The following is a 16,813-nucleotide window of genomic DNA, read 5'->3' on the forward strand; positions in this document are numbered from 1 at the left end:
GGGAGAAAATTAACAGCTTCCGTGAGTGCCAGGTTACAATACAAACTCTGGTCTTTTTCTAAAGTGCCAAAGATTTTGAACTTCAATCTCTAGTTACGTGGGACAATACTCTTGCTTTGTCTTTTCTGTAATGAATAATCCCGGCAAGGTAAAGCAGGGAGGAATTCATGGGAGGCTACCCTTACAGAGAGCATCAGCTGCCAGTACAATTTCGCTTTGGGAGAGAAGAGCACGGAAGAGACGGCTGCTGAAGGTGCTGCTGCTGCCATGTGGCTTCCCCAACAGGAACTTCCCAGCGTTGCATCGCAGCCACAATGTCTACTCTGTGGCTTCCAAAATCCCAGCAACAGGGAGTACACGCAGCACCTCCATAGCTTCCAAAGGAAATGACTGGTAGCCCAGCATTTACTCCATGTGGTAGGGCACGTTGCACGCTTATTCCTCCAGCTTTGCAGGAAGCAGGGGAAGGGGAATCTTATTGCCACAATTATGAAGAGCACAAGGAGTAAATCGGCATCATGGGAGGTCCCGCAAGGTGAAGTCACAACCTTCACCCAGATTGCAGGTTCCCTGAGCCTGCCACAAGCTGTTAGCCTTTTCGAGGGTCAGGAATTGTTCAGCAGCTCTGGAGAATGGTCCTGTGTGCCACAGAGCTGGAAAAATCCCCCCACTCCTAAGGACTGCAGGCAAGAAGGGGTGCTGGACGATTTCAAGAGTTATAAAAAGAAAGTGGTTTTCTGCTTATGCTGATTCCTGGAAGGCCCCAGTTGTTCTCTGCTTTTATGAGCCTGATCCTGCAATTTCTTTATTCTTAGACCCATCTTTGTTGGTTTTGTTTCACCTCTCATGTCTGGATTTACTTCTGTCAGTCCTCTTCCCTGGTTTGAGGTGGGAGGGCTGCACCCAGCCTTATCCACGCTGGGTACAAAGAGCAAATACCACGTATCAGGTGTCCGTATCTTAAAGCTGCCTCTAAGCACTGCATGAAGCCTGTCAAGCCTCCTCCACAGCTGGGCAAAGTGCAGCCTAGAGCAGGGATTGAGCCAAGGGCTCTGGAACCCCTCTGAGCCACTATGCCAGTGTAAGCTTCCCTACTACTATACCATTCAGGGCAACCACAGTAAGTATGTGGGAATTCACCACTAGTAGATAATATATGAATACAATCACCAAAATACAAAACCCAACAGATAAGCAAGAACAAAGGTAGAAATATAAAATCAGTTGCCGCAATTAGCTGGCTGGAAAGAAAGAATTGGCCCTGCCATACACTTGGTTTGGGCCACGTACAGTTCTTGGAATTGACTCACGCGTCTAGATTGGGATTTTATTTGTTATCAAGCAACAAGTAGGTCCAGGAGAGCTCAAACTGCTGCGAAGTCTGAGCTGTTTACCTGTCTGGATGATCATAGTCATGTATGGAAATACTCATGCAGTTCAAGTACATAATCTTCCTGCTTTGCAAAGGTCTCCTTGGGAGAAGGTGGCACGAGGGTGTTAAACAGCAGACTTGTGCCTGTCAATTTATATGTTACATCAAATCCAACACCCATTGCTATCACAGTCATGGAAGCTGATGCAAAATGGATTAAGTATCTTAAATGGGAAATCTTTTTTCTAAATGGATTGCACCGAATTACTGTGAAATCATTGAAACATTTAACCTTAAAACTCCAGTTTCTCTCACAGAACCAGCAACAGCACCCTCTACTTATTCTGGTTTATTATGCAGACTTCTTTTCTCATCAACTGGCCATGGTCTCATAAAAAAGCATCTCACACCTAAGAACATCACACCTAAGCATCTCACACTACTAGGAAAGATCATATAACACGTGTGCTTACAGTGGTGTGAGATGCTTAGGTGTTCTCCTCAAGTGTTTCACAATACCTCTCACACGTGCACCTCCAACTTCTTTGCCACAGGAGCACCTGTAAGTGCTAGTTCCTGCCACCTCAAGCTGCCTCACAAAGCTCGAGTGTCCAGCCTGTGCCTCTCCAGCTCTCCACTCTGTGCTTGGGGCAGCTGGGGAACAGGGCCCTTCAGAAAGGGCAAGCGCTGGAGCTTGGCCAAGATGTTTTTCATTAATGCTTTACTTCTCTGCTCTTTGTACCCCACGTTACTCAAATTTGCATTTTGCTTGCCTCAGGATGAAAAAAAAGAATAAAATAAATAAAAAGAGCATTGATATGAGTAATGGCAGCTGCAAAATTATAGCCACAATGGAGGCTGCGCGAGAGCCTCCAAGGACTTCAGGGAAATGCAGCATCTTTCATTCAGGTAGCTGCTTCAGCAACAGTGCTTTTAGTGTTTGCAGCTTTCAGACACCCAAGCCCTTCTTCAGGCTCAAATCAGAAGCAAACTTCAAATTAACTGATGGCTTGGGGTGGCTGAGCTTAATTTAGTGAGTTCAACCAGACACGTTGAAAGGAACCTGTTTTCTGTACTAGCTGTTTGTAATGAGGGTAAACTATGACTTGGTTATCTGACTGACTTTTGGCCTCTGTGCTTCCTTAAGACAGGAGAGACGGCTGCCTTGTTGTAGAAGGAATAATCAGAATGGAAATGGTAAGGCAATGCCCCTACTGCATTTTAGAGATAACAGAATAATGGTTGAGTCATCAGTTTTGAAGGAGGGGAACCACTTCAGTCTGGTCTCAACTCAACCAGATGCAAATGGAGACTAAAATGCCAATGATCACAGGGAAGGAATTTCCAAACTACTCAGTACCATCCTTCTGAGATAAGAGCAATGAACTACAAAGGAATGCAGCCAGACTCCTGCCTTCAGGCAAAGGGGGTGGGCTAGAGTTTAGTGATTTATCACACACACACTCACCTACCCAGATATACTATTCCCTCAACTAGGGCATGCACTTCCCAAGGTGTAACCAGAGGCATTTTCCCAAATGGTATACAAAACATTTTCTTTCTATAGGTATTATTCTATTGGCACCTTGTGCCACATTAACCCCTTGTGGTTGCCAAGTCCACAGAAAATCAGAGGAGTCGCATAGCTTGATGTCAGTTGTTTAGCTTGGAGAAGAGGAGGCTGAGGGGAGACCTTATTGCTCTCTACAACTACCTGAAAGGAGGTTGTGGAGAGGAGGGAGCTGGCTTCTTCTCCCAAGTGAAAGGATGAGAGGGAATGGCCTCAAGCTCCTCCAGGGGAGGTTCAGGCTGAACATTAGGAAAAAATATTTAATGGAAAGGGTCATTGGGCACTGGAACAGGCTGCCCAGGGAGGTGGTTGATTCACCTTCCCTGGAGGTGTTTAAGGCACAGGTGGACGAGGTGCTGAGGTACATGGTTTAGTGTTTGATAGGAATGGTTGGACTCAATGATTCGATGGGTCTTTTCCAACCTGGTGATTCTATGATTTATAAACTCACGGACTCTCACATAACCAGGAGTCTTCTTGAAGGCATCTTCCTTTATATGTTGCTGTTGGGTTAGGTTTGAAATTCTTCCTCAGGACACTGGCCCAACAATTTGGCCAACCCATTCAGAGCTGTGACTGCACTCTGTGATAACACCCATTTTGTCCCTGCCTTGCCCAGTGCTCTTCCCAGGGGTGAGGCAGCACCTGGGGAAAAACAACAGAAACAGTGAAAAAACCGTCTCGAGGAGGGTTTATGGAGCCTACCTGGAGATTTAAAACAATGCCTTAGATAAGGCAGCCTAGGTGAGGCCGATCCGCAGCAATGGGAGGGGAGGGAAGAGCCTGCCCAGCCTGAAACAAAAGAAAAGTCTCAGAGAAAGGGCAGGGCAAGGCGGATCCAGGAGGTTGTCCCAGTGAAATGCAGCCTGTCGGAGAGATTATCTGGAATGTGTAATCACAGAAGCAGGGAAACTAATGTGCCAATATCCGAGGCTGCTTCTCCTTACACAAAAACACAGTCACACAGACTTATCCAAACTATCTGCAGAGGGGTTAACTTGAGGAACAGGAATAGGCACACACATCTGCTATTTTCAAACAACTTGTCCAACTGCTACGTAACATCTCCTTTCAGAAAGCTGTGCTTGCCATCAACTTTAATCCTCTTCTGTCGCATTGCTCCAGAAGAGTACAGCAGTCGTCAGATGTGCTGGCTTGGTTTGGAGTGGAGCCTGGGAGCAGTTATCCCAGGATGGTCTCTGCAAGACAAGTGTGTTGCAGAACTGCACCTCAGGATGGGGAAAATCCTGGTCAGCTATGAATCTGGCATAAAGGAAAACTCAGAAGCAGCAGCAATAGCAGGGCATCTCTTAGGAAACCAGAACCCACAAGTCTGAGTCTTCACTTCCTCCTAAAAAAGCTGCATCGAGGCCATTGTTTTCCATCCCTGCCCTTCCCCAGTATATTTTCCCTTGCATGCCAGCCTCACAGGTTGTGCAAGCAGCTTTCTTTTGCTCATTAATTCACATCAAAAGCATGTTTTCCCAATAGATGTGTCAAATTCCCTGCAGTGCTAAACCTTCACAAATACCGGGGTCACCAGAATTCACAACAATCGAAATGACTGGTTTCACTGGATTATCTTTGCAGCTCACAGAGGAGGGCTTTGAACACCTGGTAGAGCTCGGTCCCTCCCAGATGTCAGATACACATCATGTGTCTGCAGCGCAGCCTTTGTGTGCCTAGGCCTACTCATTGGTCATGGAACGCATCAAAATCAACTGAACATTTCAGGCTTGTTTTTTAATAGCTAAACATTGCGAATTCCTCCTCCTATGGTTTGGGATTCATGGTGCAAAGTAAACATTCTACAAATGACATCTGCAAGTTACAGCTGAGAAGAGTTTCCCTGCATAAATGCAGAAACAATGGTGCTTGGAACCGTCGCACAGCCCCTATTAGTGCTTGTGAAAGATTGGCCCGTTACCATCAACCAGTAACCACACTTACTTGTGAAGACTCCTCAAACCAGTACCAACTGCTTCCAAATAATAGGGATACCAATTTTCTTCCTTGGTACCGTCTTTCCCACATCCCCTCCACAAGCAGTTTGTACTTGCAAAGGGAATGGGAGACTGCCAGTAAGAATGTCACAAAAAAGTCTGTTGCTGAAATCTGCTGCAAGAAGTCCTTTAATAAGGAAGGAGAAACGTAGGTCGGAAAAACAGTTGACAATCTATCACTTACTGCTGCTTCAAGTGCTGATGCTTTCTCTCTTCTGTATGCACTTTTATGGTTTTTTTCTTCCCCCTTTTCCCCACCTACTCCCGTTTTCTTCTCAGCTGAGGGACTTGTTGCTCCATTTCACCCAACCCAGTTCCAGCTCAGCTCCTGGGCTGCCTGAATCCACCTGCTCAGCCACTCCTGCCCGTGTGCGAGGCCCTATGTGTGCTGGCCACTCAGCCTGCTGTGCCTCTGCCTGATCTGCTGCAGGCAGGAGAGTCACTGCTGCCTCCAGCGCACAAACTGCAAATCCCCTGCCCCTCTTGAACCCTGCCAGCTACCAAGCCGATCAGGACAGGAGGGAATGCTAATGGATCGATTTGTGAAGCTCTACCTGCTCCTTTCTCTCCATCTTCCTCCTCAGTTTTGCCTTCTTCCCTGCTCTGGCAGCAGGGAGCAGCTCCTCTCTGCCAGCAAGGTAGATCACAAGCACCAGCCTGTGGGAGCCGGGGGAACTACAGCAACAGGTCACGCAAAGCCAACAAAATATCAACCTGGGAACTTGCTTGCACTGATCTGCCCTTTGCACACACACGGCAATAGCTGGCTGGCACGTATCCATTTGTGGGTGTGCAAAGAAGAGGGATGAGACAGAAGGCCTGGCTGTGGCTCTTCCTCTACAACTGAATTTGTCCAGCCTGGGAAAAACAGCCATACTAAGGCATAAGCAAACATTAAAAAGTGAGGCCAGGACAGCAAATGGTCTGTTACATTTGCTCAGCTAGGCAGAAACAAAAGCCAGGGTTGGAGTATTTGCTATACACAGCAAATTAGTGTTCAGCGACTCTTCCAGAGGCTGAAGGGGAAAGGTTTTCCTTGATACTTAACTTGTTAAAGTATGGCCAACTCTGCAGAAATCATTTACTCCTGATGGATGCGGTGCCGCTGTTTGACTGATGAGTTTAACAACCTGCCAGACAGAGAGGGTTAAAGCCCTGAATAAATCACAACAAATGAAAATACTGTTAGCAGTTTCATAATTTAATGAAAAAGTACTTGTAAAAAGGGGACATCTGAAAAAGACCGAGTCCTTCTCGGAAAATTGAATATATATATATTTATATATATAAAACAAAATGCAAAAAACACAAAAAAAATTTTGACAAATAAGGTTAAGAGGTAATACTTCAAACAGTTAGCCACCGAACACACAATAAAAACTAGCAAATGCACTTTGGGGACAATACTTGAGAACTACATAACCAGGGGCTCCTTCATGTATCTATTGAAATCATGTAAGAATTAGAAAAACCATTGCCCAGACTGGAAACAACTGAATTAATAACCCCAGAAGAGCAGAAACTCTGAGTTTTGCTGAAGCACCATTTTCTTCTCCCTTCTTGTCATAAGCTTCTGGCCACAAAACACCATGAACACTTTGGTGACCTCCCAGGTAAGTGTTCCCAATACAAGCTTCATAAAATTTCATGACCAACAAGAGAGAATTACTAATAAATATTGAAGGAGAACTGAGAGAACCGGAACTGGAGTACAAATGAACAGACACTTGTTTACTTATTCTGAATGGCCCATGGCTTAGAACATGAAGCATTTCCCGTTAAAATAAAATATGTAGAAACCTAAAATGCTACTACATATTTACATCAAAAGAAAGATTTTTGAAGATACAGCTCTAGAAAGATCAATTACACAAATATACAGAAAATCAAGTAGTGGGAAAAAAAATGCATGAAGCAAACAGAGCAGAATTGCCAAGTTCACTCTTCTTTTTTATTTCACTACTGAAGTCCCCCAGCTGCTGACTTGTTGCAACGAGAGATTTCAAGGTTTTAAACAAATCTCAAAGTGTTGTTGCCATTTCCCAAGCTAAAAGCAACAAATTAAGATCATGAAGAAAAAACAAGCGGTTGTTTGGATTCTGCATAGTTATCTTCATGCTGGGTAGGGAACACCTTTTGTGTCCAGACAAAATGAACCCTCAATAAAAGGGAGCCGTAGGATGCACCTTTCACAACCTTCAGCCCCTTTCCGCTCCGATGATGTGGGGACCGAGGATGTTGCATATTTATGAAATGTACAGCATTTGAGAGAAAAAACAGTGCAGTTAAGTTGTTGATCAACACAACACCATCCGGAAAACAAAAAGTTTGTTTGCATTCAAACAAACCCCTCCTGTCATTGAAACAACAGAAAAGGATTCCCTTCAGCACTGGTTGTAATGTAATCACTGCTTAACAACTGCTAATTTGAAAGGACATGCAAAAAAAATGTTAGTTTGGGAAACAGCAACTGGTCCAGAGGTTGAAAAGCAGCTTAATAAAATACTAGATTTTCAGCAATTAAAAAAAAACCCAGACACCAAATGATGACTGGCTAAAATTTCACATACCTAGATGCCAGAAGGAAGGCTCCGACACCTTGTATTCAGGCAGCTAGAGTTGAAAATTTATGCCTGCATAGAAGTCCAAATAAAATGATTTCTAAAATGATTTCAGCTTAGTTTAAACATACTAGGTACAAACACCCCTGGACATGAAATCTCAGCTTTAAGAGGAACCTGGCATCACTGGTGTTTGCCTAAATTTAAGTGTCAAATAGCATTTTTTCTTTGAAGTAGTACATCTACTTTTGTAAACACTATCCACAAAATTAGCCATCTGTACTTGTTAGCTGGGTAAAATATTTACAAGTGCATCCCACAACAAGCAACTATGTACAGAGATTAAAAAAAAACTTAAGTACTACAAGTTGTATATTTACAAAATAAGCAAATTATTGTGAAGAGAAATACAATCTTCAGCAAGAGCAGGGAACAGGGGGCACGTCTAGAGGTCAGCAAGTTTGGCAGCGCCAGCGACGCCTGCTTCCACCCTCCGCAAGGAGCCTGCAAATGCCACTGCAGTTCAAAGCCGCCTGCAGAAGGGGGTCGTCACTTAGTAGTCACTTTGGGCCTGATCCAGCAGAGCACACCGGCATGTGCTCAGAGATCTGAGCACAACACAAACGTTCCCAGGGAGAAACCATCAGGACTTTTCACATGCTTAACTTGCCAAGACATCCGCAAGTGCGCTGCTGGATCAAAGCCATACTCCAGGTGCTCTAAGAAGGCAGTTTCAGTGTCTCCCTTTGCAGTCCCTTTCAACACATTAGAGTAAAGCAAGGGCTTCTTTAACACCTGGTCCACCACCAGGAGACTGACAAACCATGACCATGTTGCCTCGCACATGACTGCCAAGGGGGAAGCAGTTCCCTGAATTTATGCAGAGATTAACTGCTTCATGCTCTCCCAGATGTTACCCTCTAATAAAACACAGCAACTTTCACATGACTTTGCAATAACTGAGTTAACCTTGCGAAGACTGCAAGCCAATTCACAGTTGAACAAAACTACTCTTTTCTCTCCTCTCCCCCCAGCCCCTACTGCAACTCTTCCGAACGTAGGTCCTGGACTATTTTCTGGAACCTTTTCATGCTGAGCTTTGCACTGGTACACTGGAATACATAAAGGTCGAATTACCCCGTGGGGGCTTCTAATCACCTTTGTACTGAACTGTGAGAAATCATATTCTTTTTGTTTCTATTCTGACAATCTCTTCCAAAGTCCTTACTTGGGCTGTCTCTCTCTGAGCTACTTCGTCTTAACCTCACTTGCTCTTTGTTTTCATCACTTTCTGCTTCAGAGTCACTCAGCTCTAAGTCAGGACAGTATCCGTCGTTGTCCTGGTACGGAGCACCTTCAAGCGTCTGCTTGCTCCACAATCGATCTTTTGTTGCGAGTCTTCTTGTTGGCTTTTCACAGCATCGGAGATCTTCTGTGGTCCTCACCAGACTGTTGGTAGCCTCTTTAAAGGACCGGCTAAAATGGTCTATGGTGGATTTTCTGAAACCGCTCTGGCTGGCCAAGTGAGCTGTCAGTACAGACTCATGTTCATAGGGTGTCTGGCTGGAGCTGTCTCTCTGGCTCACGTCTCCAGCCCTGCCCATTAGGCCGTTGGACTTGGCCACTAGCCTCGAGTTTTCCTGCTGCGCCCTCCCATTTCCAATGGAAGACTGTCCATGCAAAGCAGCCTGGAGCGCTAAGGGCTTCCCAGACGGCTGGGCCCGGTGAAACTCCAGCATCTGAGTGGGGCCAGAATCCTTTGCCTCGCTCCGAGGCTTGCCAATCCCTGCCAGCAACCCGTTACTTCTGCTGTCATGCTGATACCTGGAATAAGATTTTGCTTTAATTTCAAATGATTCCTTTGACATGGGCATGCTCCGTTTGCTGTAAACAGTGCTGTTGTTGTCAGGAGACAGTGGTCTGTTGCCAGGCTTCAGTGAGTTATTTTTGCAGTCTCCTAGTGCCGATTTGGGCATTTTTAACTTCAGGGTGATCCTGGGAGGTGGGTAGAACAGCGTGTTCTCTAGTGCACTTGTCAGGGTATGGCCTACAGGAGAAAGGGAGGAGGGGCAGAATTTAAAAAAGGCTTTTTTAAAGAGGGTAATCATTTTGTTACCTGTTACAAGTTTTATAGTCCGTTAGAATGCCATTCAACAGTAAAACCAATTTGCAAGCAATTAGCATGAAATTCTTTGTGGATATTAAAGAGAATTCATAAAAAATAAGATAAAGAAAACCATTCCGAATTATCCACCGTTTCAGAATTTAGGTAAGCATTTTAGGATTTCCATTAAAAACAACAATGTGCCCTTTTTACAGGGCTTTAAGCCAGTGAATTGAACCACTTTTGATATATGACTGAAGTCATTCCAACAATGCTATAAAACCGGTTCATATTCACTTTTGGATGGAGAAGAAAACATGCTTCAAACCGAGTTTCAATTTGGACTTAGTTCAACTGCTTTGTATTATAAAAATGCTCTACGCTTTAGAAGTCTCTTCACTCCAATATATTGCTCTTTATGATGTTGCACACATACAGAACTATTGCAAAGTAGCTAACAAGCTGCTCTACTAAGCATTAAAAAAGCAGTTGTGTTCATAAACACATAAAATAAATTTAGTAGGCATTTTTAATAAAAGGCATTTACACAAAACCAAACTGCTTTAGAGTACTGCTGCTTCCCCAGAGTTCTAGTCTCATCTAGAATAGTTTAATAAAATCACCCGGTCAGTACTAAAGAAACTTATCCAACGTTTCAAGGGTAGACAAAAAACCCACAAAGCCATCACTCTAAATTGGTCATGAAAGCCATAATATGTATGTATAAAGAACAGGAAGATCTTAATTTCAGACTGAAGACACAGCTGCCTTCCCTACTAAAACCAAATAAACAAACAAAAATAATTGCACTATAACACACACTCTTCCTCTTTCCAAACATTGTGTTCCTTATTTCAAGATGGTCACTATAAAAACGAAGGGCAGAGTGGGTTTTGGTACATCAGCATTCCTAAGCAGTCACTACTCACTATTAAAATCTAGCCAGAGTACTTAAATTCTTTTTGAAGGAAGGAGAGTAATTGCAGATGGCAGGCTAAGAAATGCCTCTCTGCACTGTTCATCAAGCATGCAAGGCAACAGCCATTCCTATCAGTCATCCTTTTCTTTGGCCTGAAGGAACCAACTACTGACAGCAAGCAAAAAACCTTCTCAGCTGGAGAACGAAGCAGCAGCGTTGGAGCTTGTTGTGGGGAAACAGCACCATAAACCAGCAACCCAAGGAAGTGAAAATCTAGAGATCACCACCAGTTTGCTTCTGCAATGCGGATGCCATAGTGACTGATAAGTAACAGTCATACACCAAAACTAGCCATAAAATAAACACACAAGTTAACATTTTAAGAGATGGAAGAGTTTTGCATGTGTTGCTATTTCCATTACCTGTGTATTTGAAGAAAGTTTTTAAAGGCAGGTTTAAGTGTGAAAACCACTAAGCAGGAAGACGAAGAAAACACTTCTTTTCAGTTTAAATGCAGATAAAATCTGTAAGTATTCTACATTTATATGATTACCTGCAGCAATTTCCTGATTAATGAGCTGGACTTGCAAATTGAAGACCTGTTCATGTACTTTACTATGAGACAACTTCAGTTTCTCTCTCCTGCTTACCATGTAGCAGAGATTTCTTACCTACAGAGGAATAACAGGAGATTTAATCGGTAGTAAAAAAATGACATCCCAACATACTTTAAAAAGTGCATCAACAACAGAACTAAAATAATGCTATATGCAAAATCCTTCAGCAAAGTTCTTGTGAATATCACTGAACATACATAATAATTAAGGTAAAAACACCCTGGATTTTAAAAAGTTAACAACTTTTAACAATTTAATGAATGCCTTGAATATATTCTGCAAGACAACAGAAATTACCTTCATCTACAAGCACAGTGAGTGAACGCATAACTCCAGTCAAGACAAATGCAAATAATTTCTAAGATTTGCTTGTCTGCAAGCCTGTTTCCACTGTATACAATGCTGGGGACGTTACTGCAGGCAATACTGGATTCTCGCAGAATTGCCTAGCGAAGTGTTTCACGGAACAATTTTTAACAGCTAAAGTATGACTGTTTCCTTTAAAATTATTGCACGTTTAAAATAATACTTTTTACAAAGCTACTCAGAAAAGCTGGTCTGTTTGGGCCAAAATTAACATGTAGATAACCACTAACTCTGGCTTCTTGTGCAATGCACACATTTTGGCTGACCTACTTAGTTTCTTTTCATTGCATTGACTCATAGAGTTCAACAAGGCCAAGTCCAAGGTCCTGCACTTGGGTTGAGGCAAACCCTGGTATCAGTGCAGGCTGGGGGATGAAGGGATTGAGATCAGCGCTGTAGAAAAAGACTTGAAGGGTGCTGGTGGTTGAAAAGCTGGACATGACCCAGCAGTGTGTGCTTGCAGCCCAGAAAGCCAACTGTATCCTGAGCTGCATCAAAAGAATTGTGACAAGCAGATTGAAAGAAGTGATTCTACCCCTCTACTCTGCTCTGGTGAGACCCCACCTGGAGTACTTTGTCCGACTCTGGAGCCCTCAGCACAGGAAGGACATGGACCTGTTCCAACAAATCCAGAGGAGGGCCACAAAAATGATCAAAGGGACAGAGCACCTCTCCTTTGAGGAAAGGCTGACAGAGTTGGAGTTGTTTAGCCTGGAGAAGAGCGGGCTCCAGGAAGACCTTACACCAGCTTTCCAGCATATGTAGGAGGTTTAAAAGGCTGAGAGACCAGGGACTGTAGTGAAAGGACAAAGGACAACAGTTTTAAATTGAAAGACAGGAGCTTTAGATTACATATTAGGAAGAAATTTTTTTCTGTGAGGGTGGTGAGGGACTGGCAGAGGTTGCCCAGGGAAGCTGTGGCTGCCCCATCCCTGGAGATGTTCAAGGCCAGGTTGGATGAGGCTTTGAGTAACCTCATCTAGTGGGAGGTGTCCCTGTCCATGGCGTTGGAACTGGGTGATCTTTAAGGTCCCTTCCAACCCAAACAATTATGTGATTCTATGCTGCTATGATTCAGTTCCACGTGGTTCTACTTTCCCTGTTTATCTGAGTTAACAACAGTAATTCCACTTAAGGTAATTAAAACAGGAAGAGGCATTGAAAGTTCTTGATAAACTTAAAAGAGCTTTCAGAACACAGAAACAGCATAGGGGCTGGTTGAAAGGTATTTGCCAAACACATTTCCCTCAGCACTCAACTCCATCTGCTCAGAACTGGAACCTCTCCCCTCAGAAAGGAGGTTCCAAGATTCCCAAATTTACATTAATCTCTAGATATAACCAAGTAGAAACACTCAAGGCACAAGGAAGTCCAGAGACTTTGAGATAGCCATTTCAAACTATTAATTACCTGCACTCAAAGTAAGTACATCAGTTTCAACAAAATTTGATGCAAACCAACCACTTGTTAAACAAAAAGAAAAAGCTCAAAACAGTCTCTTGAAAGACAAAAAAAACCATTCAAGAATCGCAACTCAAAGCATGTTATGGATTTTTGTAAATTGTTTTTGACTGAGGATCCATATCCAAAGTGGTCTTGGAAAAGGAGATCAAAGATTTATTATGACTATAGATTCAAGACAACGGTTACACTGACAAGTCCAAATCTTGGCTCCAACACTCCTGTCCGTATTTTCACGTTTTTCTCTTTCCGCTGTTGTTTTCCCTTTTCTTACAACACTGCTCTCTCTTTTGCTTATCCTTCCCCTCTCCTCTTCAATGTCTCCCTGTCACATCTAGCACATCTGTTTTATTTTGTTATTTTTTTTTATATTCACTATGTATCCCTTAGCACTTGAAAACTGCAGGTGATCACTAGCCAACAGGCTGACCAAAGGGGCAGCCTCTGAGTGGTAACAAGCCTAGCTTCTTTCTTCATCACCTGCCAGAAAATAGCATTCTGAGTGCCCTCCTAATAAATTCCTGCTCTGAATTGTGCTGCAGAACTCCATCTCCTCAAACTACCAGCTAGCTGGCAATCTGGTAAGAGCTCTGCTACCTACTGATACAAAGACAATTTCCTTCTCCTCCTCCTCAGTAAAGCCACAAGGAGTGTATTGTGGTTTGAGCTAAAGTAGAATCAGTTTTTTAACTTCAAGTCAGTCTCGTCTAAGTAACTTCATTTTCTGAAAGTTAACTATATGTTTTTCAGACAGTGTTTCTGTCTAGAAGTGATAACAATGGAGTGCCCTAAGCCAACGTGGGAAAAAAAAGTTGCACCTGCAGGGAGGGGCAGACAGGACAGGTGGCCCCAAACTGACCAACAGAGTATTCCATCCCATGTATATCATACTATGTATAAAACTGAGAGATCACAAGGGTCTCACTGTCTTCTTTGACGGCTGACATCCAGCAAGGACCTCATGTACCTGTTTTCCCCTGATCCCAGATCTGTGCGTTCCTGAATCCAGTTCCTGAGCCCAGCTACCTCCTAGCCTCAGACCATTTCCCTTGTGTCTGCTCTGCAGCATTTGTGGTGATGTAAGTCATTGAGGGGTGGGGCACAATTCCATATATTTATATAAATATATATATAATTATTATTATTACTATTTTATTTAAGCTAGTTTAGTTAAGTTCCTAACCCATGAATCTTCTTGCTCTCATTTCCCTTTCCCTGGAGGTGGGGTGAAGGGAATTGGAGCACAGCTTCTCAGTTCTAGCTGCCAAAATTTGCCAGGCCAGGGCTAAACTACAACACAGCGAGGTGAGACTCAGTGGGTTATTTTCAGACCACTAACCAACCGTGGGACGTAAGGCAGCTGCATGCGCAACAGCATCTAGGATCAAGAGAGAAACGAGTCATTCAGCCTGCCCACTACCTGGAACTAGCTGACACCAGCACGCCACTGAGGAGGAGACGCGAGTAACACTCCTGAATCAGATGTCATAGGAAGTGGTATGAGTACAGGTCAACATTCTTCTGTGTGTGAGGAGACGAAAATTCACTGCGGAAGTTAACCACCCTAGGACCTGTCCTACTTGGTTTTGAAAACATGAGGGTAAGAACCTCCGCTTTAATATATTTTTAGGATTCTCCAAAAGCTTAATGCATATCCACCACAGAATACTTACTGCTTTACCTAGGCAAACTGCTTTTTCCAACCCCATATATTTACCATTCTATTGTAACCATTACAAAATGCCTTTTTAAGTACAAATCAAGAGTCCCTCCATCCAAGGCAGAAAGTAGAAGATAAGAATTTGTTAAGCCTGCCCCATTCCTTTGACATTCCCACTTACTTTTGTTTAATAAAAGTAACGGTTTTTGATATTGAACCTGTACCACCAGCTTGTTCAAATAAATTAAGCCTATTTTTAAAATTTACTCAACCTTAGTTGAAATCAAAAGAGTAATTAGCAAATATGTCCATTGTGCATAGAAACACACATCTTGAAATACAGAAAGGAATAGCCTCTAATCATATTAGGAAGCGCTTCTTTCACACTGGATGTCTCATGGCTTGGAGAAAGAGACAGTTCCTGAAAGACTCTTCAGCAAACAATGCAGCACATCAAAAGACTGGAGTCAAGGGACTTACTTGTCCTATTCCCACTTTTGTCCATCAACAAAGACCTTGCTCACCTGCAAGCAGTTTTGCCAAACTTTAGCAGTGAAAATTCTTACCCTCTCTAGGTCCTGCCTCAAGTGCATGAACATCCTCATGCGAGTATGAATGCTATCTTCTTTTGGCTGCACCAAGCCATTTTCTTCATCCTCCTTAGGAGGAAACAATGGTTTGTTAAAGTTACTTTTTCGCTTTAATTTCCAGTAATTGTAGATGAAGTCTACAGCAAGTTTAGGAAGGCCCAGTTCTGCTGCAACATCCTCCACTTTAACTAGTGAGTAAAACTCTTCTTCCAGCTCTCGGAGTTTCTGGGCTCGCAAACTGGTTTTCTCGCTCTCCGTTTGTTTTTGGTCTGACACACTCTTGGGGTGCTCATCAACATCAGGTAGCGAATTCTGTTTGTTCTTGCTGTGCTTTAGACAATAAGACTTGAACTTGACCTCATCCCCATCATCCAGGATAGTCTTCATCTCCAAGCTATGTTCAAAGGCACAGGTGACATGAAAGGCAGTGATGCAGCTTTTCACGGAGCACTACAGACAAAATAAAACAAACTCACTCAACCACTAACAGTAGCAAAAAGCCAGAAAAAAAAGACAGAATTATCTTAATTACATCGAAGTCCATCCCTACAAAAACATACATGAAACTGGTGAAGGGTCTGGAGGACAAGTCTTATGAGGAACAGCTGAGGGAACTGGGGCTGTTTTGCCCGGAGAAGAGGAGACTGAGGGGAGACCTTGCCTGTTTCTACAACTACTTGACAGGAGGTTGTAGTGACGCGGGTGCTGGTCTCTTCTCCAAAGTAACAAATGATAGGACGAGAGGAAATGGCCTCAAATTGTGCCGGGGGAAATCTAGATTGGATATTAGGAAAAATTTCTTCACTGAAAGAATGGTGAAGTATTGGCACAGGCCCCAGGGAAGTGGATGAGTCACCACCCCTGGAGCTGTTAAAAAAACACGAAGACATGGCACTTTGGGACATGGTTTAGTAGGCACAGTGGTATTGGGCTAACGGCTGGACTAGATTATGTTAGAAGTCTTTTCCAACCATAATGATTCTGTATTTCCTAAGCACTCTTGACCTCTGAAGCTGGTATCACTCGATTTAGTATTTTCTTGTTTGTGAAGTGTTCAATGGAAGGACATTGCTATCCATCTCTGACCCACACAGTAGCAAGTCCTTACACTTTAGCCTTAGTCAAAAGAAGGCAACTCAGACTAACTCCTAACTTTCTGTGCCAGCGAATTAATTTGATTGCAAACATCTATAAAAAAGCAGTCATTTATCCAATGGTTACGGTGCATTGTAAAGCATCTCTGAACACAGGAAGAACAAAACCAAAATTGCCCTTCACACAGACTCAAGAGTCGCCGCAGAACAAGTACGTACCTGAATGCAAGCACCAGTTTTCAGTTTGCATAAACTACACACTAAAGCCCATCGACTTGGTGGAATGTGAGACACCTTTGTGATTGGCTCCATCCTTTCTGGGCAAGCAATACTAACCTGCAAACAAACAAACAAAAAAATCAGCAAGGAAAGCAGTTACCATAGCAGTACAAACAAGCTCTCCATCAATATCAGAAGAAGTAATATGACAACATATTTATGTCACTGTGATATCTCAATGAGCTTATTTTTCTTAGCAAGGGAGTCTAAAAGATCC

General features: G+C 43.2%; 1 protein-coding gene across 2 annotated transcripts in view; it reads right to left on the minus strand.

Moving 5' to 3' along the window:
• Positions 1 to 6,143: 6,143 nt before the first annotated feature.
• JADE3 (jade family PHD finger 3) overlaps positions 6,144 to 16,813 on the minus strand; it is a 70,412-nt gene continuing 59,742 nt past the window's right edge. For both annotated transcript variants that reach the window (XM_069876076.1, XM_069876066.1), the window contains 4 exons: positions 16,537 to 16,653; positions 15,200 to 15,673; positions 11,083 to 11,200; positions 6,144 to 9,553 (listed from right to left, as the gene is read on the minus strand). In XM_069876076.1, the coding sequence (XP_069732177.1) occupies positions 8,661 to 9,553; positions 11,083 to 11,200; positions 15,200 to 15,673; positions 16,537 to 16,653 (1,602 nt within the window). In that variant the 3' untranslated portion in view covers positions 6,144 to 8,660. The remainder of the gene's footprint in view (positions 9,554 to 11,082; positions 11,201 to 15,199; positions 15,674 to 16,536; positions 16,654 to 16,813) is intronic.

The sequence above is a fragment of the Phaenicophaeus curvirostris genome, chromosome 1, assembly GCF_032191515.1.
Source record: "Phaenicophaeus curvirostris isolate KB17595 chromosome 1, BPBGC_Pcur_1.0, whole genome shotgun sequence".
Taxonomy (NCBI): Eukaryota; Metazoa; Chordata; class Aves; order Cuculiformes; family Cuculidae; genus Phaenicophaeus; species Phaenicophaeus curvirostris.